Source organism: Panthera uncia (genome assembly GCF_023721935.1).
Source record: "Panthera uncia isolate 11264 chromosome A1 unlocalized genomic scaffold, Puncia_PCG_1.0 HiC_scaffold_17, whole genome shotgun sequence".
Classification (NCBI taxonomy): Eukaryota; Metazoa; Chordata; class Mammalia; order Carnivora; family Felidae; genus Panthera; species Panthera uncia.
This window is the reverse complement of record NW_026057577.1, coordinates 14477893-14503367: the sequence shown is the minus strand read 5'-3', so window position 1 is coordinate 14503367 and position 25475 is coordinate 14477893. Positions and strand designations below refer to the sequence as shown.

At 43.0% G+C, this 25475-nt stretch overlaps 1 protein-coding gene across 1 annotated transcript in view; it reads right to left on the bottom strand.

Annotated features, from left to right (window-relative positions):
- Positions 1–15368: 15368 nt before the first annotated feature.
- HSD17B4 (hydroxysteroid 17-beta dehydrogenase 4) overlaps positions 15369–25475 on the bottom strand; it is an 84820-nt gene continuing 74713 nt past the window's right edge. Inside the window, exons 23-24 of the mRNA XM_049648431.1 lie at positions 21542–21669; positions 15369–15763 (exon numbers count right to left, since the gene is read on the bottom strand). Coding sequence (XP_049504388.1) covers positions 15674–15763; positions 21542–21669 — 218 coding nt within the window. The 3' untranslated portion in view covers positions 15369–15673. The remainder of the gene's footprint in view (positions 15764–21541; positions 21670–25475) is intronic.

Sequence of the window (25475 nt, the reverse complement as noted above, 5' to 3'; positions counted from 1 at the left end):
TATAGCATCACTGACTGTAGATACCAAACAACTGTAAAAGAGAAACAAAACTTAGGAACATTTGGTAATTAACACTAATCACAATGATTTATTCAACTGTCTGACACTTATCCCCAGTAACCACAGATCATAATAACAATTATGCATGTCATTAAATGTTCACGGGAGTACAGCTGGAATCAAATAAAATGGACATGAATAGGGACAACATCTGCTTGCAAATTTACAAGAAAATTGTTTGCTTCCGACAAAATCAAAACGACCTAGATCATCCGAGTTCAGACCCAAGGAAGGGTAGTTTCTATCAAGAGAACCAAAACACTTTGGACTTCATCAAACTCCTACCTTTTCTCATTATCTTTGCAATGATACATTATGCTCTTGGCTAGGTGGAGAAAACGCTGATCCCAAATCAGCTGAATTACAGACCCAGCGCACCTGTTCTGGCATCTCTGAGAAGGAGCTCATTTCCCATGAACGTGACAGAGTGGGAAGGGCAGGTTTTCGTACTGTTTAAGAACACTTCGTCCTCCCTACCCCTCCCTAAATGCACTTCAGTTTGCAGGACTGCACATAGGTGAGGGTGCAGAAAACTGACCTGGAGCAAATTCCTTCTGTGACTCGGTTTGTCATTTGGGGGACACTGATGGTTACATGAGAAGGCTTTCTGTCATGCTAGTGCACTACCTGTGTGACAAATTTGCGTGGTCCTTTCTAAATCCAGGTATAGTGGCACCTGGGTGGCTCAGTTGGTTAAGTGTTCAACTCTTGATTTCAGCTCAGGTCCTGATCTCAGGGTTCGTGAGTTTGAGCCCTGTGTCGGGCTCTGTGCTGACATCACAGAGCCTGCTTGGGATTCTCTCTCTCTCTCTCTCTCTCTCTCTCTCTGTCCCTCCCTTGCTCTCGCTGTCTATCAAAAGTAAATTTTAAAAACATGATAAATGAATCAATCCAGATATAAAAGGATACATTTAGTTAGAAGGCAAAAGGGTCCAACAGAAGGTGAGGGAGCTCTGTGCACCTAAGTCTCCATTCCCTAGCAGTTGGTGTTTGCCATGAAAGCAGCACAGATCTCTGTCTCATCCTCTCCAGTGCTGGTGGCCACTTGGTTCTTTGGACACAGAATCTGCTGAACTCAAGGACCCCAACCTGCCCCAGGGATCAACAGCTGGGCTTAGAGCCCTTCTGACAAAACCATCCCTGTAATGTTGACTTGACTTTTTAGTAAGGTTGTAAGTATAACTGGGCGGGTTTTGTTAAGTTTACATTAGCCTAAGCCTTCTGCACAAGGGGAGGGAGGAAGAGAGGAAGGTGAGAAGACAGGCAGGCAGGCTGGGCTTGGAAGTGGGACTCTCTGAACCTGAAACACTAGAGAGCCCGTTAAAGGCTTTGGGTCTGACAGCCCAGCTTCCCCATTCCACGGCAGCTATAAACAGAATATAATTATACTTAACAGAAGCCACCTGCATTTTGAAGTTGCCCTAAATTTAAAGCTTCTGGGAGAGTTAATTAAATTTAATGAAAACCAAAGCCGCTAAACAAAGATGTATTGTAGCTCCCACTTAGGTATTCCTGAAGAAATTAAGTAGCCGTCATGAAGACCTACCTCACCTTTCCCATTTAAACCTCTGGATATTAACGCCCTAAGTCCATAAATAAGGTAATGCGGTCTTCTTTTCGTTAGCTAATAACACTGTCAAACTGCTCATCCGTTCCTGTAGAAAGCAAGTAAAACAAAATTAGAAGGGAAAAGAGGAGGAGAAAAGAAGGAAAGCTATCCTGAGCATGACACGGGGTAATATCCTAACTGACTTCCCATCCCTAAAGCCCCTCCACCCTCTCCACCCCACACCCAAGTGGCATCTCTTTAGTCTGTGAGAAAACTGTATGTTATTTGCCATTGCAGAGCAATGCAGATCAGGATGGATACCTGTAAATCACAGCACCGGAACATGTGGCTTGCTATGCTCTTGTGGTCATCTTATTTAACCCAGACTATTTCTATGTAGATGCCATGGTGACCCTTTGGGTGGAGTTTAGCAGTAGGCTGGTAGACGGTAAAAGGTGACACCAGGCAGAAACTTTTTTTTAAGTTAATTTGCTTATTTTTGAGAGAGGCAGAGATAGCATGAGTTGGGGAGGGGCAGAGAGCAAGGGAGAGAGAGAATCCCAAGCAGGCTCCACGCTGCCAGCGCAGATCCCCACGAAACCACAAGATCACGACCTGAGCTGAAACCAAGAGAAGGACGCTTAGCCAACGGAGCCACCAGGTGTCCCAGCAGAAAACTTTTGTCTAGAAGAAGGACAGGAAGAGGAGGAGGTGAAGTGACCTTATCTGCCTGCACAGAGGGTAACCAGACAGTCCGGGACAGGGTGCTCAAATATTAATGTGCATCACAATCCCCTGGGGAGCTTGTTAAAACATAGATTGCTGGACCTTACTCCCAGAGTTTCTGACTCAGGGGGTTTGGAGTGGGGCCCCAGAACTTGCCTCTCTAATACATACGCAGATGCTGACTGATATTGTGGTCCGCCAGACCATATTTTGAGACCCACTGATCTAACATGTAGTGTCTCCAAAGTCTAGAAAACAGAGGCATTTTTTAAGAAGTGTTTTGGTATTGGGTCAATCCAATCCAAAAAGCACAACACAGTGTTGAGAAAACTAAGCCGCCAATGACAGGAAGTAGGCAGGTAATGGCTGAGTCCCAGACATCTGCCCCATCTGGCAGACCCATCAGTATCAGGTGAGGTGAGCAAGCCTCCCCCTTGAAAGGTGAAAAGAGATGGGTGGGGTCCTACAGCCACTATCTAGCTGCTGGAATCAGATTACGACCTCAGCCCTTAGGGGAACCAAGAATAAGCTGTGGAGGGTCCCCATGGGCTGAGGAATGAATTTGGGACAGACTGCTTCAGGTCAAGGAAGCTGGGAGCATCTCCTACCTATGAAAAAACCTGACCCTCCAGGAATATGCATTCCCCTCCTGGCATCAGAACCTACCCTCTCCCCACCCATGTCCACAAATGTGCCAGCTCTTTACAATTCCTCTATAATTAAGCAAAATACCCGAATCACTAAAGTCCACACTCATCTGCCTACAATTAGAGCCCTGTACACCAGTTTAATGAATGATAAGGCACAGAACCATAAGGCAAAGTCACTAAAACACTTTCATGTTCACTGTCACATGACTCTTCAAACCACCCCATGAGATGTACCAAGAGAACAGGCAAGATAAAGTAAAGGATTCTCAGGCATCACAGGACTGGCCCTCAGACCCACGACTGTGTGAAGTCGAGGCCGGCCTCCTGATTCCAAGCCTGGCCTTTTGACTGCAAGTCTAGTATTTTTCCCCCCATTAGACCACACTCCCTCCCATTTAAAAAGGATTTGAGGGGCACCTGGATGGTTCAGTCAGTAAAGCGTCCGACTTCGGCTCAGCTCATGATCTCGCAGTTCATGAGTTCAAGTCCCGCATCGGGCTCTCTGCTGTCAGCACAGAACCTACTTCAGATCATCTGTCCCCCTCTCTCTCTCCCTCAAAAATAAATAAACATTAGGGGGGAAAAAACACTTATGTAAAAATAAATAAATAAATAAATAAATAAATAAATAAATAACATTAAAAGGATCTGAACCAACTCTACAGAACAGAAGAAACTTAATCTCTCCTGCTTCATTAAGCAAACACCCAAATCAACAGATTATCCAACAAGCATATTTCATCACTGCACTGAACTTTATAACACTTAGCTTAGTCCATTTCCCCACGGAAAGGGAAGTCCCTCCCCTGCCTTAGGAAAAACAGAATTCTCCATCCCTAGAGGTAACCAAGCAAAGGAACGTTGCAGAATTACTCACCAGGTACATTAAAAAGGGGATTCAAGTATTCAGTGGGATGGATATTGACAGATATGGCTATTGATTCTATTGATTATAAATTCTCTTAATTTCTTCATTAGGCTATTCATTAAAAAACACTCAAGGGGCACCTGGGTGGCTCAGTCTGACTTTGGCTCAGGTCATGGTCTCACAGTTCATGAGTTTGAGCCCCACATTGGGCTCTCTGCTGTCAGCACAGAGCCTGCTTCAGATCCTCTGTCCCCCTCTCTCTCTGTGCCTCGCCTGCTCACATTCTCAATCTCTCTCTCTCTCTCAAAAATGAATAAACATTTTTTAAAAATTAAAAAAAAAGTATTTAAAAAAACACAATATCCCTATCACCCTCTCTGTCACTTTTTTTAAAATTTTATTTATTATTTTGAGAGAGAAAGAGAGACAGAGACAGAGAGACAGAGAGAGAGACAGAGAGAGAGAGAATCCCAAGCAGGCTCTGTCCTGTCAGAACAAAGCCCAATGCAGGGCTCGACCTCAGGAACCATGAGATCATGACCTAGATGAAAGAAACTGAGTCAGATACTTAACCGATTGAGCCACCCAGGTGCCCCACCCTCTCTGTAACTTTTAGGTGCAAAATGTTTCTGTGGGCACACTAATTTCAAAGGACCATGAAAGCCTGGTATTTTTGTCGCAACAATGAACATAAATGACAACGTATTTTTTCATACTTGCCAGCTAGTTCATTTTTGTCAAGTGGAAGAACACAGTAAGATATTTCTTACTGGAATCCATGGGTTTGGAATTCCAAAATTAGAACAATCCTAATACCTCACAACCCCAAATGTGTGTATTTCTTTTCCAATGGTATCTTTGCTATTTGAAAGTGTTATCTTTAATCTTCTTTAATGTATCCGTCCTCCTTTTCTATTGTTCTCACTGTCAAGTTTTCAAATAAATGTCCATATGCATCAACTCTGTGATGTTCATTATAAAGTCTGCAAATTTTTAGTACAATCATTATAAAAAATTCTGCCTGTTAAACCCGAGTATGAGTATGGATACATGAATATTTTTTTAATATGAAATTTATTGTCAAATTGGTTTCCATACAAAACCCAGGGCTCATCCCAACAGGTGCCCTCCTCAATATCCATCACCCACCCTCCCCTCCCAACCCCCATCTACCCTCAGTTTGTTCTCAGTTTTTAAGAGTCTCTTATGTTTTGACTCCCTCCCTCTCTAACCTTTTTTTTTCCTTCCCCTCACCCGTGGTCTTCTGCTAAGTTTCTCAGGATCCACAGAAGAGTGAAAACATATGGCATCTGTCTTTCTCTGCCTGACTTATTTCACTTGCCATAACACTCTCCAGTTCCATCCACGTTGCTACAAAAGGCCACATGTCATTCTTTCTCTTTGCCAAGTAGTATTCCATTGTATATATAAACCACAACTTCTTTATCCATTCATCAGTTGATGGACATTTAGGTTCTTTCCATAATTTGGCTGTTGTTGAAAGTGCTGCTATAAACATTGGGGTACAAGGGCCCCTATGCATCAACACTCCTGTATCCCTTGGGTAAATTCCTAGCAGTGCTATTGCGATACATGAATATTTTAAATGGAAAGCCCATCAAGACAGCGTGCCACGTAGAGTTAGGAGACGAGTGATCTAAGTTTGACTCCCGGCACCACTACATCCTAAGTCTGTGACTTTGGCAAAGTTTCCTCTCTGGGAAAAAAAAAAAAAATGAAGAAAACTGCACATAAATCACAGGAATAAAATGCAATAATGTCGGGGGTCGGGGGGCGCCAGCATAATGGATAAGGCAGCATTTTACCATGATGAAAAATGAAAACTATGTGTGTCCAAATCCCAGATCTGCCACTTGACAGTGATATGATGGTGAGCAAGTGATTTAACCTCCCCAAACCTGTTTCCTCATCTTTGTAATGGGGGTCATCATATAATCTACCTCACAGGTTTGTTGTGACGACTGGCTGGGATGGTGCTTGTAAAACTCTTGGCACAGACTGCTCCCTTTCCCAGCATCATTTTCCCCAGGGTCCTCAGGTCTTCCTATGCACCTCTCTCCCTATCTTGCCATCCTACGTGGCCCAGAAGGAGATACTACATGTAAGCTAGATGCTGAAGCCTCTCAGGGAAAGAAATGTATCTGTTGAGGTATGTACAGTGGAATCCTTGTTATCTGTGAAGAGAAACTCCCAAATGGCCTGGTTGAGAAATGAGCCAAACCATTGGATATGACAAAGGGGGAGAGCATTGAGCTTCCAGGGGCATGAGAGGTGAGCAGAGATGTGAGAGGAGCCATCCCATTGGGGAATGGCCAAGGCACTTGGACAGTGGGAATGGCCAAGGCACTTTTAAGAGCCAGAGGGTCTAGTATATGCCATGAGTAGCCAGTTGGGCTAAGCTGTAAGGTAAGCCCTCTGTGTTCATCCAAGTGTTTCGGTATCTGCCCAGTACACATAATTACCTTGAGTGTGTGTGGAGAAAATGTCAACAAAAGTGAATGCTGCTCCAAATTTAGTTTCAGGGCAGAAAGGAATGGCTGAGCTGGGTGAAATGAGAGATTATGATCCAATGGAATCAGAAAATCATATCAAAAGGTGACTGGAAAAGCCATTAAAACTCCCCAAGAATACTTGGGCGCATTGGTGGGGACACTGGATTTCTCATTGTAAGCAGGATGGAAATTCTGGATTTAATTATTAAGGAGGGGTGATGGATAGTGCTGGAAAACTTGGGCCTGACCCCCTTCACCTATCAAGACTGCTAACAGCTTAGTTGTGCCATTTTCCCCTTTTCATCACTAGCTTTTAACTGGACATATGTATGATTCTTACTCAATGAAGTGAAATATTTGATTCCAAAGCAACGTTGGAAAGTGCATGCTCATAGGGTTCTGGAAATCTTGAAGCAAGACAACCTTCTGGCAGTGACCTAGTCCCTGCTCATAACAGCTAGGGAACCAGCCTGGGGAGTGGCATGCCCAGATCTCACAGCTCATTCCAGCAGTAAATGGACTGGAGCTCACAGCCACAGGCAGCCATTCCCCTCCTTATCGCTGGGCTGGTTTGTTTCACGTCAGAAAGGGAATAAAAATGAGCCTGAGTGTGTAAGGTGGCTCACAAAACCAGGCAGCTCTTCCTAGTTCCCTGCAGACGTTCCAGAGAAGAGACACTAGTGATTCCACTTCAGCAACAATCTGTTTCAACTACACCAATCAACTATGTCAATATGTTATTAGATCTGGTAACTCTGACGACAAATGAATGTTCTTTTGAGGATAAAATATCATGATGAGACTCATTCTTTGACATAGAAAAGTGAGATGAAGTATGAAAACAGGCCCATTGGACTATCAGAGCTTCTCAAGTTTCGGGGCACCTGAGTGGCTCAGTCGGTTAAGCAGCGGATTCTTGATTTCAGCTCAGGTCACGATCTTACGGTTTGTGAGATCAAGCCCTGTATTGGGCTCCATCCTGACAGGGTGCTGAGACTGCTTCTGATTCTCTCTCTCCTCTCTTTCTGCCTCTCCCCTGTTTGTAGTTGCTCTCTCTCAAAATCAATAAATACCCTTCTAAAAATATTAAAAAAAAAACAAACTTCTCAAGCTTTCATTTGCTTCTCTGTGTCTTGAACTGATTTTCTGGTGAGTTGAAACAAAACGAACACAAGTTTAGAAAATCGAATGCCTTTACAAAGAATACAAGACTAAGCAATTTTTGTGGTTGTAGTCTAATTATCGAGTATGTGCTTAAACTAAATGTCACTGAATGTATGAAATAAAAATGAACTAAACGTTTTAATTAACTTCATTTGGAGATTTTAAACCTGTGATTTTTACAGAATGGCTGAATGATAAAGCCATAACTCCCACAGTGGTGCGATACATTTTTAATAGTAATAACTGCACTTTCAAGGTATACAAAGAAGTCAACGATGAGCTACTCTATAGAACTTGAAATTTGGGGCACCTGGGTGGCTCAGTCAGTTGAGCGTCTGACTTCGGCTCAGGTCATGATCTCACGGTCCGTGAGTTGGAGCCCAGCATTGGGCTCTGTGCTGACAGTTCAGGGCCTGGAGCCTGCTTTGGATTCTGTGTCTCCCTCTCTCTGCCCCTCCCCTGTTCATGCTCGGTCTCTCTCTCTCTCTCTGTCAAAAATAAATAAACATTAAAAAAATAAATAAAAATAAAAAAGAACTTGAAATTAACAGACCATGTCTCACGCCTCTAAGTATTTGCCTGGATAATAGAGTTATAAACCTAATTAAATTCAAGAGAAAACTTGACTGTCAACTATAAGATTTTATCAGAAAAAGACAAAAGATATTTGTTTGGGTATTAGAGGAGGTGTGATGGTCCAGGAGAGAGGACTCCCCAAGGTATTGTAAAAAGAAAGTTAGGGGAAAGAACTTTAAAACATCGAGGAGCTAGAGGGGAATAAGCCAGGGGCACGTTTTCAACCCTGCAAGGAAAATCAGAAATAAAACATGTCCAACATAAAGGGGCTTCTCTGGTCCATGTAATTCTATAATACCCAGCATTCTCCTATTTCATCTTTAGAGAATTTTCTATAATTCCAAAGTTATAGAGTTAAAGTCCTGCTGGCATTATAGATCAGCACTCCTCTGAGCTCCATTCAGTTTAATTTTTAAAAAATTATTTTTAATATTTATTTTTATTTTTGAGAGAGAGAGAGAGAGACAGAGTGTGAGTGGGGGGGGAGGGGCAGAGAGACAGGGAGACACAGAATCTGAAACAGGCTCCAGGGTCTGAGCTGTCAGCACAGAGCCCAACCTGGGGCTCGAACCCACAAACCGCGAGATCAGGACCTGAGCCGGAGTCAGACACTTAACTGACTGAGCCGCCCAGGCATCCCACATTCAGCTTAATTAAGGGGTCTAAGTCAAATCAGATGATGTACCAAAGATAGGGATGGAGGTTTAGAGATATCGCTTCGAATGCATAGAATAAACACAAAGTAGGAGTGGGCGACCTTGTTTCTTGGTGTGACATTCATGAGTCTCCCAGGGTGATCTGGCACAATTCATTATCTTCTGAGTTACATGGCCATCTGCCAAATCAGGTTTTTTTAATTGTCAACTCTAAGGAGTTAGAAGCTAACAATTCACATGGAGGAAAAATACATATTTCTCCTTTTTTAAGTTTATTTATTTATTTTTGAGAGAAAAAGAAAGGGGCAGAGAAAATCCCAAGCAGGTTCCACGCTGTAAGCTCGAACTCGCAAACAGTGAGTTAGTGACCTGAGCCGAAATCAAGAGTCAGACACTTGACCGACTGAGGCACCCAGGTGCCCTCATATTTCTTTTTTTAAGATTATATTATTTTTTAAATAATCTCTACACCCAATGTGGGACTCAAACTTACAACCCCGAGATCAAGAGTCGCATGTTCCACCAAATGAGTCAGAGAGGTATCCCAGAATACATATTTCTGGAACAACTCCTAGGCAAATATATATTCTCTAATTAATTTTAAAAATGCAACTGGGGGCACCTGGGTGGCTCAGTCGGTTAAGCATCTGATTTCAGCTCAGGTCATGATCTCACAGTTTGTAGGTTCAAGTCCCGCGTCAGGCTCTGTGCTGACAGCTCAGAGCCTGGAGGCTGCTTTAGATTCTGTGTCTCCCTCTCCCTTTGCCTCTCCCCCACTTGTGAGTGCTCTCGCGCTCTCTCTCTCTCTCTCTCTCTCAAAAATAAATAAACATTAAAAAAAATTTAATGCAATTGAATTCAAACCTGAGACATCATGGAACATGTGCTAAAGAATAGTAATTTCTTTAAATGATAATATCTTAAGACATAACAATAAAATTGCATTCACTCTTCAATGGAACTAGCTCCATAATGTCAGATATTCTGTCTTCCTTGTTCACATCTGGATCTCCAATGCCCAGTACACATTAGGAGTCCAATGAATACTCCTTGACTGAGGATCCATTAATGGTCTTGAAAATTGTTCTCTGGGAAACAATTTCTGCTACTGCTTCCATATTAAGCTGAAGGGTGAAGAGTGAGGGGAAACAATTTGTTCCATCCAGTGTGTCCTTACCTCCACAGGCCAATAAAACTGAGTACTCTGAATTAGGCAGAAGAAAAAGAAGGGAGGTCTATTTTCACTGGGGACAGTGGGCAAGAAAGTCGTGGTACCAACACCCCAATCTCTAATCTCCCAATCAGAACTCAAAGGTAAAACACACTTTCACTGTCCATGTGTCCTCCGTTGGGACACAGGCAAACGTGAAGGCTCACTTTGGGTTGAGGCTTGGCTGTCATTGGACCCAGCTTCAGGTGATTATTCACAAAGGTCAGGACGACTGGGTGACTCAGTAGGTTAAGCGTCCAACTTTTGATTTTGGCTCAGGTCACGATCACACGATTCATGAGATTGAGCCCCACATCGGACTCTGCACTGACAGATTAGAGCCTGCTTGGGATTCTGACTCTCTCTGCCCCTCCCCTGCTCATCCTTGCTCACTCTCTTTCTCTTAAAATAAATAAACTTAAAAATATTTTTTTAAGTCAAAGATTCAACTCAAACACACAACACTACGGATTTTCTTACAATACACTGGGTGAACAGGACTGTTATGTTCTGATCATGAACCCACTTCCAATCAGAAACAGGGACCAGCCCCCAGACACAGGGCACGTACCTCTTGTCCAATTTACTGCCACAGCCACCTCATTTGAATCAGACATCTGAGTCTTAATTGCTTCAATTGCTTTTTCTTGTTCGGTGATACAAAACGTAGTAACGCTAAGCAATGAAAGCCTTGCTGCTGTCAGCAGGGAATGACTTTGCTTAAGGCCATCGCTTTTGGTTTTTTTTATGACAAAACTCACCGTTATGGACACGCTGACACCTGCCTTCCTTGCCTCACCTCCCCAAGTGAGACAAGCCTACAGGGAACCTGCCAGCTGTAAAGCCGCTCTTACCATCTGACCCAGGACCCAGTAAGTAATTCCACTCCTGAAAGTTTTAGTCTAAGAAAACAACTCCGAGGAAGGGCAATGTTTACAACAGCACTGTGTAAACAGGGCGGAGGCTCATGAATGTTGACGGGGATGAAAAGCGAAGATCGAGGTGATACCTGAGTTGCTGGTTTGGAAAACTTGAGTAGGTGCCGGTGCCTCTCACAGATACAGGGAATGCGCAACTCAGGCTGGTAAGAGCTGGTAACTGTGTGTGCCTGGCAGTTTTAACTGCCTGGGTGTGTGAGTGGGAGAGGGTCTTGCGTACTTCCATAATTGTTTACAGCAAGAAGGAATGACAGTCTTAAATACTGTTTTCTTTTTTGTTATTATTCATTTATTTTGAGAGAGAGGAGAGGGAGAATCCCAGCGAGGAATCCCATGCAGGGCTCAAACCCATAAACCACGAGATCGTGACCTGAGCGGAAACCAAGAGTCGGAGGCTTAACCGACTGAGCCACCCAGGCGCCCCTTAAGTACTGTTTTCTTAACTGGCACTCAATATCTACCCCAGGCCCCATCCTATAGGCCAAATCCAACCCCCGACCTGTTTTTGTACAAGTTTGTACCTTTTTTAACAAAGGTGTTTAAAAAAAAAAAAAGTAGTAACATCAAAAGACATTATGGAATACAAAGCTGAGCTGTTCAATATTCCTTCAAAGGACTCTTCCTCGATGTGATACTTTTTAGTCTGTTTTTCTGGTTCAATTTTACATCTTCTTCCATTATACCTCCAGAAACTTCCCCCAGTCAATGCTGCCCCAAGCAACACACAGCTTTTTCTGCTTGTGTATTTTGTTATTCTCGTCAGCTGTGGATAATTTATGTAGCCAAGGTTCTTAAAACAGAGGTTCAGGGGGTGCTTCGGTAGCTCAGTTGGTTGAGTGTCTGACTTCAGCTCAGGGCATGATCTCTTGGTTGGTGGGTTTGAGCCCCGTGTCACGCTCTGTGCTGACAGCTCAGAGCCTGGAGCCTGCTTCAGATTCTGTGTCTGCCTCTCTCTCTGCTCCTCCCCTGCTTGTGCTCTCTCTCTCTCTCACAAAAATAAACATTTTAAAAAATTAAAAAATAAAATAGATACACCGACTTCTGTGAGAAGTCAACAGTATTAATAAGAACAGTTTCACACAGGTGCACACTTGAAAAGTTTAAGGATATAGAGGAGTTTACCAGGTGATGAAGTTTAAAAAAAAAAAAAAAGAGCTAAGGAGTCTTTGCAGAGGGACCATTGTGATTTGGTTTCCCAGCATTCTCGATTTCCTCAGACATCACACCTGATGAGCTCTTGGGCCATGAGGTTCGGGGAAAGGATCCCATGGATGTTAACAGAGTTAACAGGGCAGCTCTGAGACAGCTATCCTTAGAAAGGTTTGCCTGCAAGGTTGGCCCTCGGCTGGCATGTGGGAACTTAGATTTCAGGAGGGCTCCCCCATTCCCTGAGAAAGCGGCTCCCTGTTCCCAAACTGTACCAGGGGGTTTATGCTAAATATACCTGCTTTCCTTCTATGAATCTGGAATTCTGCTACGGGGTCTGGCAAGACGAGCCTGTGTGACAAGCCTCCCAGTGAAAACCCTGGACACTGAGTCTTGATAGACATTTTACACGTGTTGTCACGATTTGATGCTGGGGGGATTAAGCGTGTCTTGTGTGACTCCATGGGAAAAAAAAAAGTCTTGAAAGCTTGTACCTGATTTCCTCTGGACTTCACTCAATGCAGCCTCTTCCTTTTTCTGCTTTTGTTTTGTATTTTTGATGTAATAAATTGTAGTCTTGAGTGTGGCTGTATGCTGAGTCCCACGAGTCCTCCCAGCAAATCATCAAAACCAGGGGAGTCGGGGACCTGCCAACACACTACCCTCAGCCATACGTTTGGGTCCTGATAGATGCATGCATAGCCAACATCTCTATCGAGGTGATCCGAGGATTGGCTTCTGACTCCAGCATGGCTAGTGAGACCAGATGAGGCCTTCCCTGGCGTTCTGAGAGAACCCAGCGTTCTTTATTCTGCTGGTTGATGTGGGATGGGACTGTGAGGCTGCACCTGGTGGTTGCCTTCTTATGACCAAACAAGAACAACCTGGAGTTACCAGGGAGGGTACCACGTGGAGCCTGCTGATAAGGCAGGCACAGAAGGCAAGGAATTGGGCCAGGATCACAATCAATTGCTTGATCAAGCCCCTTCAAAGACAGTCCTACCCTTCTAGATGTTTCCTCTGTTACGCAGGCAAGTTGTGTTACCAGTGTGAACTAGTTTTATTATTGGCCACCGCAAAGATCCCAACTGATGCGACACTGAACCATGCCAGAGTCTGACGGAGAGAAGACTAAGTGAGAACCCTGTCAGGTTTCTGAGTTGGGAAGTCACATATGTATTCAGGTGTGTGTACTAGTAAGGCCCCTCTGGTGGGCAGGAGGTGCGTGGTGAGAAACTGGAGACCAGTGGGAACACCACTAAATGAGCTATCCACTAAGAGGGTATACATGGTAGCGGCAACTGGAAAACCCTGGAAGATTCAGTAAATGGAAGTGAAGGATTGGATGTGGGGGGTGAGCACTAGAAAAGTCGAAGATGACTGGTTTCTTAGTTTGCCTCAGCAAAAGGTGGTGTTCTTTTGCTTTGTTTATTTGAGAGAGAGAGAGAGAGAGAGAGAGAGAGAGAGAGAGAATCCCAAGCAGGATCCCCACTCAGTGCAGAGCCCCATGCGGGGCTCAAACTCACGAACCACAAAATCCCGACCTGAGCTGAGATCAAGAGTCTGACACTTACCCGACTGGGCCACCTAGGTGTCCCTAAGAGGTGATGTTCTTTACTAAGGCAACAAGAATACATGCGCATTTAGGGGTGGAGGGGAAGACGACGTGTTGACCTGCACAGTAACCGGAGGACAACAGCCTCGTAAGGACTTGTAACTGTGGGTGGGACTGTGGGATTATGGAAGGAGCGTAACTAAAATACAGGTTCAGGGGCACCAGCACTCAGGCGATGGGTGAAGATATGAGAGGAGATGAAACCATCCAGGAAGAAAATGTCTTCCAAAGGGTGGTCAGGCCTGAAACCTCAATCCTGATCCTACAGAGATGGGTAGATAGGAGAAATTATAGAAGAGACAAAGAGAAAACAGGGAGACTAACCCATGGGTTCATTAATAAGTTAATATATTTCTTAATGAAAGATAAAAGGGAAATGATGAATTAAGGAGGACAGTGTATTCCACAGTATGAAGATTACAGAAAAAGTTAAGGAGCACAAAGACAAAGAAGAAGCCGCTCAATCTGGATAACAGCCTCTCTCTGACCTTTGAGACTGACAGAGAAAGGTTAGGAAGATAATTAAAACATCTCTTTCTTAACATGCTTTAAAGATGTAGGGTCTACATTCAACACTCTCATCAGTGTGTGGCATTTGATTCATTTTAACATACTGTTTCTATTTGAAAGGACACTAAGCTCTTCCAAGCTCAAGAGCAACAACGGCTATGACAAAAGACCAACGTTAAAAGGCTGCCCCTTTAAAAAACAAATTCAACTGGTGTAACAAAAAATCACTCTGAATTATAGTTTTAGGATACCATACAGAGATCGTGAGGCTGAGGCATAACTTCTAGGTCTTCTCTGCATCCTGCTCATTCATTAAGCCAACAATCCTGAGGCGTGCCTTCGTGTTCCCCCACTGTGCTAAATGTTCCAATTCCATGTTTCTGAGACCGTTTCCCTTGATCCCTGAGCCTTCTGAAGCGAAGTGCCAGGCCACGCTGCCCGAAGCCCTATTTGGGACTGAAGATGGTCCCCCAGCTCCTGAGCAAGTCAACAGAGGTCTCTGAGCACACTCGTCGGCCCCAGGTCACAGTCTGTCCGTAGGCCGGGCCGTAATCGGTGACTGGTTAGCGCAGGGCAATGCTGACGGGCACCAGAGCCTCCTCTGTTCTCTCTCTGCCTCCTCTGCTTACCACTCTCCACCCAGGCGTTGATCCCACATCTCCAAATATATTCCTGCCTGGAGATCTCCACGTCAAAGCCCGGTGGCCAGGGAACGCAGCCCGTAACAGCCCTCTCCGCACACATGTTCTCGGCCGCACTCCACAACTGGAATTCACTCCATCTCCGACCTCGGCATCCCACTTGCTGGTCGCCTCTGCGGCCGACCCATCAAAAGGGCATCTCCTCGGCACACATCATCCGAGCTAAAATGGTGGGGGAAAACACCAGTGTGACAGCACTTGCCTGTGACCTATTTCTGATTTGAGAGTGCTGATTAAACAAGAAAATTCTTATGTTTGGTAGATTTACAGGCATTCTATGAAAATAAAAAAATTTCAACAAAACCGAGGTGAGAAGAAGGAAAACTATTTGGGAACATAAAGACCTTTTTCCTGCTTTAAAGCAGAACACTGTCATAGCAAAGTATGGAAAAATAAGTGAATACATGTGACAATTCATGTTAAAACTAGGGTATCAATACATTAGAGAACAGAAATTAGCAAAACAAAGTGCAGAAGACATCAAAGTGGTTTTCCTCATTTAATGTTCCTTTCCACTTATAAATGCTATCACAGTTCTAAAGAATTGGGAGAAAATTTTTTATTATGAAGATATAGCTCTAAGAACAGAAAGTAATTACATGCTAGCTTATAGTTCATTGTAAAAAATAATTATAACATGAAAAGTTAGTAAAAAATTAAAATCTGAAAAGTTATCTAAAGTCTGAAAATGTTAAGCAGAGTCCTCTGTATCTTGGCTGTGATCACTTTTGCATATCTGGGAGAGGAGAGTATTTAATTTCTCTATTCTCATTAATAAGGTGGTGTGTCCTTCACAGTTTGGCATAGTCTTTAAGAATCATCTGAAGCTTCTGGCTCAGCAAGATGTTCCCTCTGGCCTTCAGTCTGCCACTAAAGAATGCCTGGAAAGGAAAGCGGGACAAAAGAGCGCCAGACTTTATCATGTTGCATTTCATTTCTTTTTTGAAAAGATCACTGTTCAGACTGAATACAATTGAGATAATAACTCTGGATGACAAAGGCAACTTTTATCTAGCAATAATACTTTAATGATTATAGATAGTACCCAAATTCCTAGATACCTAAGGAAATAAACAAACAAAAAGACTCCTTGTGTATTTTGGAAAACCACAGAATAATTTATCTGACTGACAGATCTGGGAGTTCTGTGTCTCAACCCACACTTGGATGTCGGTCTATGTTCTTAAATGTGAATTTGAGACCCTATGAATATAGGGCTTTGCTGTAGTCCTGACAATAAAAGTATTTCTTACTCCTTGAAAGAGAAAGCCATGTAACGACAAAACAACACCATGTAACTAAGTAGTGAATCGGCCCTGTGCTGTAGCATCAGAAGGGCTGGGTTAAAATCGAGGCTCTGCCACTTCCAAGCAAGGTGAGCTTGGGCAAATTACTTAACCTTTCTGAGCTCTAGCCTCCTCATCTACGGGGGCATGACAACAGTACCTAAATAACGCAGCTTTGTCGCTGAGCTGAACCAAATAGTGTGTCAAGTGCTTAGCTTAGAGTGTGATGTGCGGTAAGGGCCTATCAAACGTGTCATTATTACCAAGTGAAGGCTGGAGAGTTCGAACACTACAGAATCACCTGTGGGCGTGGCCTGACACAGAGACTTGTTCACGTTCCTTAAGTTCACCCTCGCTGTCAACTTCCCTCGCACTAAGAAAACACATACGTCAAAGTTCATACAGCTAATGGGGAAATAGTATATAGACTATGAAGTGAAAAAGAAATCCCTAGGTTTTTAGATAGATGGAAAAAAATGTAATATCCATGTATTCTTACCATTACAAAGCAGCCCAGGAATACAGTCTCACCTGAGAAGCCAAGCCATCAGCTTGCAGTGAGCCTGTTTCCTGCCAGTCGACAGCTGAGAAAACTTGAGAGCTGTAATAACCGGCTCAAGGCCACAGCGCCAGCGAGAAGCGGGGCTAGGCCTTGAACTCACACGTGTTCTTCCTCAACACAGCCTCCGGCTTATCAACATACAGCAACCTGATCTTAGAAGCAAACCCTCATCAACTGGTGGGAAAGCCAAAACTACGCCAACTTCTTATCCCAGAAAAAAATAAAGGGGAACTCATTCACAATCAGGATCAACTGCAAGGGGTCCAAAGAGGAGCCTGGGATTTCAAAGCTAAGACTGCTTTCGCTGGGCAGTGACAGGCGCTACGCTCCGCGAGCCTGGCAGAGGCATCAGTACCGAGACCTGCCTGCTGGGGTCCAGCTCTGAGACGGACCTGCCACCGAGGATCAGAACGCCTAATTCCTTGAAGTAGATACACCAAAGCCAACGAGGACGGGTGTCGCAGAGTAGAAGAATTCTGTACAGAGATCTCTGTCCCTATCTATTTCCTTAGGATAGATTCCTAGAAGAAATACTGAATCATGACACAACCACGCTTGCCCATCACCAGTGTGCAAACTGTGCGGCACAGTATGGAACAGTATGGAACATTTAGCATTTTCGAGGGAAATACAGGGACATCAGTGAAACACAACTCTTGCTTGGACCTAATCACTTAATAAAGGGCTGTTAGGTATTTCTCTGAGCCTAGGAGTGCGAGGCAAAAAGTACTGAGACCGCAGGTTGCCACGAAGGAACAAAGTCTGAAGCCCTCCCACAGTGCTTTCCAGAAAGACTGTACCCAGTTTATAGTCGCTCCAGCTACCTGTGAGTTCTCTTATCCCAACTGTAACAATACTGTTCATTTTAACCTTTGAAAATTTGAGGCAAAATGACATCCACTAATTTGCATTTTGTGGCTACTGGGAAAAATGAATAGTTCTTATGTATCTAAGTCATTTCTATTTATTGATTACTGGATCACAACTTTTGCTAACTTTTTTCTATTTGGTGTTTTTCAGAGCGTTGCAGAGGTTACTGACACCACTCTACCGTGTATCGTCGTTGTCTGTGTTATTTCCCCCAGGTTTATGGGACCACCTTGAGGAGTCCGACAAGCTGGCGTTTTCAGTTTCCCCATGGCCTCAACTGCTGCTGGTGAGCTCCTGTTCCTGATTTTTATCCTTGCTTTCATCTGCTCAAGTATCAGTGAGGGCCCACAGTATGCTAGGCGATAATCTAGGCAGGAAATAGGTTATCTTCCTCTGTTCCCATGGAGCTAACATTATGGTAGGGGAGTCAAAAAATAAAATGTAAGCAAGTAATTAAAACCTGTCATAAACACTAGGAAGGAGAGAGCAGGATGCTATCCTCACATCCTTCCTAACAGAAAGGAACTACTCTGGATGAACTGAAGCCAGCTCTGCCAAACGCTCAGGGGACAAGATCCAGAAAAGGCAACGGCACAGACACCAAAGCAGTAAAAGGTGATGGGAAGAAATGGAAAGAATGAACAATGTGAATGAGTCAGAATTCTAAGTGGGGAGACAAACGGTGTGGGCTGAAGCGAGAAAAGACGAGCAAGAAAATCGCCATGCAGGACATGGGAGATTGGTAGTCTGGATGTCATCCAAGTGCAAACGGAAATCTTAGGGAGGTTTTCAGGTAGGGCGACCAATAATCTAATTTACATTTTTAAATGGTTCCCCTGGACCCTGTGTGGAGAACAGACTGGTGGAGAGGCAAGTTTGGAAGTAGTAAGACCAGCCAAGAAGCCACAGGAGTAAGCCAGCGGAGATGCTGGAGGCTTGGATCGTGGTGGTATCTCTAGCGGGGAAGGTGGAGGATGAATGTTAAGATATATTATGGAGAAAGATCAGGCAGAATTAAGGACAAACAGAATATAGAGGTATAGAAAGAAGCCAAGACAATCCTTACATTACCAAGCGTATTAACTTGTATAGATAGATGGTAGTGCCATTTACGGAGACAGAAAAGACTGGGGGAGAAAATGAACTCATGAGTTCTATCTTAGACGACGTCAGTGAGAGATGCCAGTAAGACCTCCCATCAGAGGGTCAGGTGGAGAGATGCCGACAACACTGTGGAACTCAGAGAAGACAAGTCAGACATTTAGATCTGTGAGCTGTCAGCACATCCAAGGCTTTAAATACCACAGGATGGAGGAACGCATTTGGGGAAAGACGTTACTTAGAGAAGAGCCCTGAAATGAGCCCTGAGAAGCACCAAATTTAATGGGTGGGGTGGAAGAAGAAGACAGTAAAGGAGATTAGGAAAAGCCAAAGGTACAGAAAGCAAAACAGGAGAATATGGTGTCAAGAAAGCCAAGGGATGACATCATTTCAAGAAGTTGGTGGTTAACTCAGTTGAATGCTAAGAAGGGCTAAAGCAGACTTGGAATGCAGTAAAAGATAATCAGAAGAGAGATGAATGAACAAAGGGTCACTTGTTGGAGAAGCCATTTTTATGAATCATGAGGGAAGCTACCAAGGTCAACAAGAGTCGGTGGCAGAGAGACAAAGACTGTATATATGAGGAGATGCGGTCTCTGATGACTGAAGACTAATGATCTTATTAGCACTGAGGTTGGGGAGAAGGTAACAAAGCCAAATGGCTTCAGAAAAACTCCGATATTAATTAGAATTTCTCAAAGGATTATCATTAAGAAGAATAAGTAGCTAGGTTTCTGTTAAGTTTTTGCTTCTGCTTTTATTTTTTACATTTAATCCCATTCCCTCTGGTGGTGACTTAGGTACATGGAATGATGAAAGCACTACCATTTCCTATGCCGCTGCCCAGTGCCATCCACTAAATGATCCATTCACCCCCAAGGGTCTCGTATTCCTGGCAATTACAAAAATGTTTCCCTGATCCTACATTAAATCTTTATATAAGGGCACCTCAAATGTAACACGTCTAAAAAAGAACTCCTAACGACCCACTCTCTGCCCTGGAGTCAATTTTCCACTCAGCGGCCAGAATGACCTTTCAAACTCATGCCACAAAGGCTTCCTATCACACACGAGATCTAGACTCCTTGCCAAGACTGCGAAGGTCCTGTGCAAACCAGCCCTTCCCCACTCTCCCACTCCCCCTCCTTCCCCCCTCCCAGTGCTCTTCACCTGTCTCCTCACAGTTAAAGTGCTTCAGTAAAGTCCGGCTACTCCTGCATCAACACTTCATGTCCTTGGCCTCATGGTTCATCCATGAGCACTCACTTTGGCCAGTGCTCTGTCAGGCCTTTTTGGACAACCCCATCTCAAACAGTTCCCCTAGCCTATCACCATCTAATCCAGGGGCCAGTAAACTACAGCCTGCAGGCCAAACTCTGAGGCCAGTTTCTGGAAATACAGTTTTACAGATGGAACACAGCCCCATTCATTTATTTCCATATTATCTGTGGCTACTCTGACTCTACAGGGGCAGAAGTGAGGGGATGCAGCAGAAACCATCTGGCCCACAAAGCCTAGAATGTTCACTAGGTGACCCTTTACCGACAAAGTTTGCCAACCAGTGCTCTGACCCATTACTGTGCCTTATTTTTCTCAATACCTGAAATTAGATTTTTTTTTCCCTTCCACTCCAGAACTAAGCTCAAACAGTAGGGGGCACTATCATGTTGAGCCACACCTAATGCCTGAATCAGAGTTAAGTGCTAAGTAAATTTCTGGGAAGGAATCAACTGAGGTCAGCTGGTGCGAAGCACCAGACTGAGCTCTTCGTATACGTTATCAGGTTTAGTTATGACTATTGTTTGGGATTATCACAATTATTGTATTAACTTCATCGTTGAGAACACTAGAATTTAGAGAATAAGTGACAGCGTGGATTCAAACTCAGACCTATCTCATGTCAAAGATCATATTTTTAACACTACACTAATTACTGTACAGTTCTTTTTAAATTAGTCTTTCTATCCAGGAAAAGTGCACTTTCTCAGGTATCCAAATTGCTCTGCTCCTTGTAAACTTGCACAACTGTTCTCAAATAGGCTTTCCTTGTTCGGGAAGTCACTGGCATTTTACAGTTTGCGTTGTGATTATAAACAACTTTTATTTTCAGTGACATCTTCTACTTGGGTTCACTGCTGTGTGAAAGCTATTTTTTAATAATAATTGAATATCCAACTGCTTGCTTGAAGCCCTTCATTCTAATAAATAGTAGTTGATTCTCTTGGGATTTCTAGCTACATGATCATGGTTTGAAAGTAACAAGTTTTTCTCCTCCATTCTAATTGTTACATCAGTTTCTTTAATTTTGCGTCTGTGGTTTGGCCAAAAGTCTCAGAACAGTATTAACTAATAGTGATCTGAGAGGGCAGCCTTGTCATAAGCATTATTTTCCAGGGAAAGGCCTCTAAATGTTTCATCTTATTAAGTAAGACACCAGCTGTTACATTCTATCCTTCTATTTCCAGTTTTCAATGATGATTAAGACAACTTATTAATCTTTTACATCAGGAATGAATTTCTAATTTCATAAAGTATCTAGTAATGCATGGTTTTTCACCTCTGAATTAATGACAGAATATATTTAAAGGTCTAGATGTGGGTTTTATATTGTCCTAGTCTATGCTGAAGAAGAACGTCACCCCCAAATTCAGTTTTAAAAGGTGTTATTTGGAACTCCTTTAAAAATATATATGATCTGTCAACCCAGATATTGATATCAACTGTGTCTTCTTCAAAGTTGTAAGGAACCTGTCTTATAAATCAGCATTTGGGAGTCAGCTGAAAACTGCAATTGTCAAATAGGAAGCAATGATGATGAATGGACTTGTTAGGAACATTACCTTCTGAGGGTCAAGCTTGCCCAGGACTACCTCCATGAAATCTTTGTCTGAAAGTGTGAAGGTCGTATCCGCAGAGCCTACTGCAGGGCCTTGATAGACTTTTCCAGAACCATTTTTTAGGTCAATAGCTGTCAAAGACAGGAAGAGAGCAACGTGTGTTATTTTTTTTTTTTTCTTCACAACAGGAGAGTAAAATAAAGCAAACGAAATGCAAACATATTTATAGTTTCCAAGATAGTGTGGCGCTTTCTACATTACACGTTCTCTGTCATTTAGAAAAATTAGAAAATCCTTTATTTTTCAAGATGTCTTTTTTATAAAGAAGTTCTTCACAAGAGTAAAAATCAATAATAGTTTCACTTCACTAAAGAAGTATATACAACAGAGACATTTTAAATGTGAATTAATGTAGAGTAAGATATAAGGAAGCTAAATTGTTGGTGGTTATATGGTTAAGGCCTTTAGGTTCAAATACAAACTCTATAGTCAACAAAGGAAGAAAGCTGAATTTTAAAACAGGTGCATGCTGGATACACCTGGGTGTCGCAGTTGGTTAAGCATCTGACTTTGCCTCAGGTCATAATCTTGCGGTTTGTGGGTTCAAGCCCCGCATTGGCTGTGCTGACAGCTCAGAGCCTGGAGCCTGCTTTGGATTCTGTGGCTCCTGTTGTCTCTGCCCCTCCCCTGCTCATTCTCTCTCTCTCTTTCTCAAAAATAAATAAACATTAAAAAAAATTTTAAACAGGTGAATGTTAGTTGAGTTGGAAGAAGGAAATACACAATCTAGTCACCTTTTAAATACCTATATTCATCAAAGGTTCTGTCATAGCAAGATAGTCAAAACAGATGCGTAAAAATGTTCTAATTTGTTGCATGTACTTAGTATTTATTTACAAAATATTTCTTGCCCTAATTGTTGCAAATAAACATTAAAATTAACTTCTTTTCCAGGGCACCTGGCTGGCTCAGTCGGTTAAGCGGCCGACTTCAGCTTAGGTCATGATCTCACAGTTCGCGGGTTCGAGCCCCGCATCGGACTCTGTGCTGACAGCTCAGAGACGAGCCTGCTCCGGATTCTGTGTCTCCCTCTCTCTCTCTGCCCCTCCCCTGCTCTCTCTCTTTCTCAAAAATAAACATTAAAAAAATTTTTTTTTCAATTTAACTTCTTTTCCCTTAACTTTTTGACAGAAGTATTTAAGTATCCCAGAAAAAGGCTGGGTAACTGGGAAAACTATGAAAAATTACCTTCATTGCTCTCTATAACATTTATAGAGTTGAATACCAAAGCCACAATTTACGAAGTTTTAAGTGCCTCCCATGTGACTGAGACCATCATCCCCTCCTCCTCCAGTGCCAGCCTCCGGAAGGCACTTTCTCTTGCTACAGCAAAGGAGCTACAATCGCATCACCGTCCCTACGAGTGTGCAGAGAGCTCCCAGCTTAGGGCCAAGCTACACGTGCATGAGGAAAACCCAGAGTGCTTAACTACCTCCTGCTTAGCCCAAGACCTGCTCCAGAGGGAAAATGATATCACTCCAACTCTTCAGAGTACAGAAGTTGGCCAACTAAGGTAAAACAAGAACTCAACGAAAAGTCACCTGGGGGAAGAAGAAGGGCAAGGAGAAGGGGAAGTTTTTGCTTTGTACACTTCGTTCACTCACTCCACTGCTGAGTTGCTACTACGGGTGTCAGACAAACGCAAGGTACTAGAAGTCATGCGTGAAGAGCAAAGGCTCTGTTCTTACTGGCACTTAACTATGACATGTGTGTTCTCCTGTATTGCTTATAGAGTTAAACAGAAAGAGAGAAAAAGGGAGGGAGTCAGGAAGGGTGGGGAAGGAAAGGGCGGGAGAAAGACTCTAAACTCTAAAAGGCAAACCTCTGGCGTTGAACAAACAACCTTCATGATGTTAATTCGTCACAAGTGAGCTAAAAGCCCACACCAGTCCTGCTCAGGAACGTTAGTGGGCTGCACACATCTTAATGCTCAGGTGAGGGAGGAAGGCTCTGAGCTAACGAAGGTTCTTATCTGTCCGCCTGCCCTCTCACTGCCCCTGGTTCTACGTGCAGCTTCACAGCCATGACTCTTGGAAAGCAATATGACTCTCCTCTGTGGAAAGCTAGAAACTAGGACTGATGAAAAAGAGGGCTCAGAGAAAGAGAAGGTTCTTAGCAAGAACACAGGGAGTGAGGGGAAAGGATTGGCATGTCCAATTCCAAGGTGGCTCAGGTTATGGTCTACAATATGGCTCGTTCAGCAGACTCATCATCCACCACCATTACCTTGAGTTTACATTCACCCACCAGTAAGGTCATGGTTATTCTTACTGAAATGAAGAAACATACTATATGTATTTTCTTTTACTGGTAGCAACTATTTTAAAAGCTTTGTGAATGACTTCAGCTCTGTATTTATATGATCATTAAGGCTCCGAAAGAGTCTATGAAAATTTCAGTTGTACTTTACAACATTTAATGGGGGTGAGAGACCATGCCATTTGGAAAACTGGGGATCTCTAAAGGTCTTGGGATATATGTACCTTACAAATCACAAAGGAGAAGGCAGCTGTTTATACTGATGCCTCCTTCCCTGAAGATTATAAATGCTCTGCTGGAACAAGAATGTCTTGTCTGTATCCCCTACACTTCCTCAAATAGAAAGTACTTAGAAACTATTTATTAACGGATGATTAAAAAAGCACACCGATGAAGCATCTCTATTAAAAAAAAAATAGTAACAACAAAATGAAAACTTAAGTTAAAAATAAAGACTTTTTGGGGGTGCCTGGGTGGCTCAGTCGGTTAAGCATACGACTGAGGCTCAGGTCATGATCTCACGGTTTGTGAGTTGGAGCCCCACATCATGCTCTGTGTTGACAGCTCAGAGCCTGGAGCCTGCTTCGGATTCTGTGTCTCCTTTTCTCTGTGCCCCTCCCCCACTTGTGCTGTCTCTCAAAAATAAATAAATGTAAAAAAAAATGTTTTTTTTAATAAAGATTTGTTTTAAATCACACCATGAAGGACACAATACTTTTGTGCTGTTCCTGCCAAAAACTCAAACTAATAATCATGGGAAACATCAAATAAACATAAACTGAGGAACATTCTACAGAATATCTGGGCTCTATTCTTCAAATATGTCAAGGTCACAAAAAACAAGAAAAGACTGAGGAACTCATCCAGATTAACAGACTCAAGAGACCTAATAATGAAATGTAGTATCTGATCCCAATTGGACCCTGGACAGCTCTTTCTTTTTCTTTCTTCATTTCTATTATTGTTGTTATTATTCTTTCTATTGTTACTCTTTTGCTATAGAAAACATTAGTGGGACGACTGGTGAAATAAGAAAGTCTGTAGATTAATTAATACTGTATCAATGTTAACTTCTTGATATTGAGAGTGGTTCTATGAATAGATAAGAGACAGTCTTTGTTTTTAGGAGACGCTACTGGACTATCCAGGGAATAAAGGACACTGTATCTGTAAGTTTCAAATGCTCTCAAATGCTTTAGAAAAATGACCATAATATGTACGATGAAAAAAAATAGTAAAGGATATGGAATAAAATCATAATTTGGAGAAACTGAGTGAAAGACACAGACAAGTTCTCTGTACTATTCCTACAACTTTTCTGTAAGTCTGAAGTCATTTCAAAAGAAAAAAGTACAAAAAGATGTTATTAAGATGAATAGCACCCACAGCAAGATGGAAAGCCATTAACGATTTAAGTGATTTTGTGAGCAAGTGAGTGAGTGAGTGAGTGAGTGTGGGCAAGCAGTCAGGGGCTGTGCTGTATGAGGGGATGTGGTCACGGGTGCTAAGGGAATCGAGAGTAACCTGAGGTAGACGCCCCTCCGACACACAGGTCCCCACCCCTGACTGGATGCCATAGTGCTTTCCGAAGGTCATCTCTTCAAGTCTTTCCTGTAAA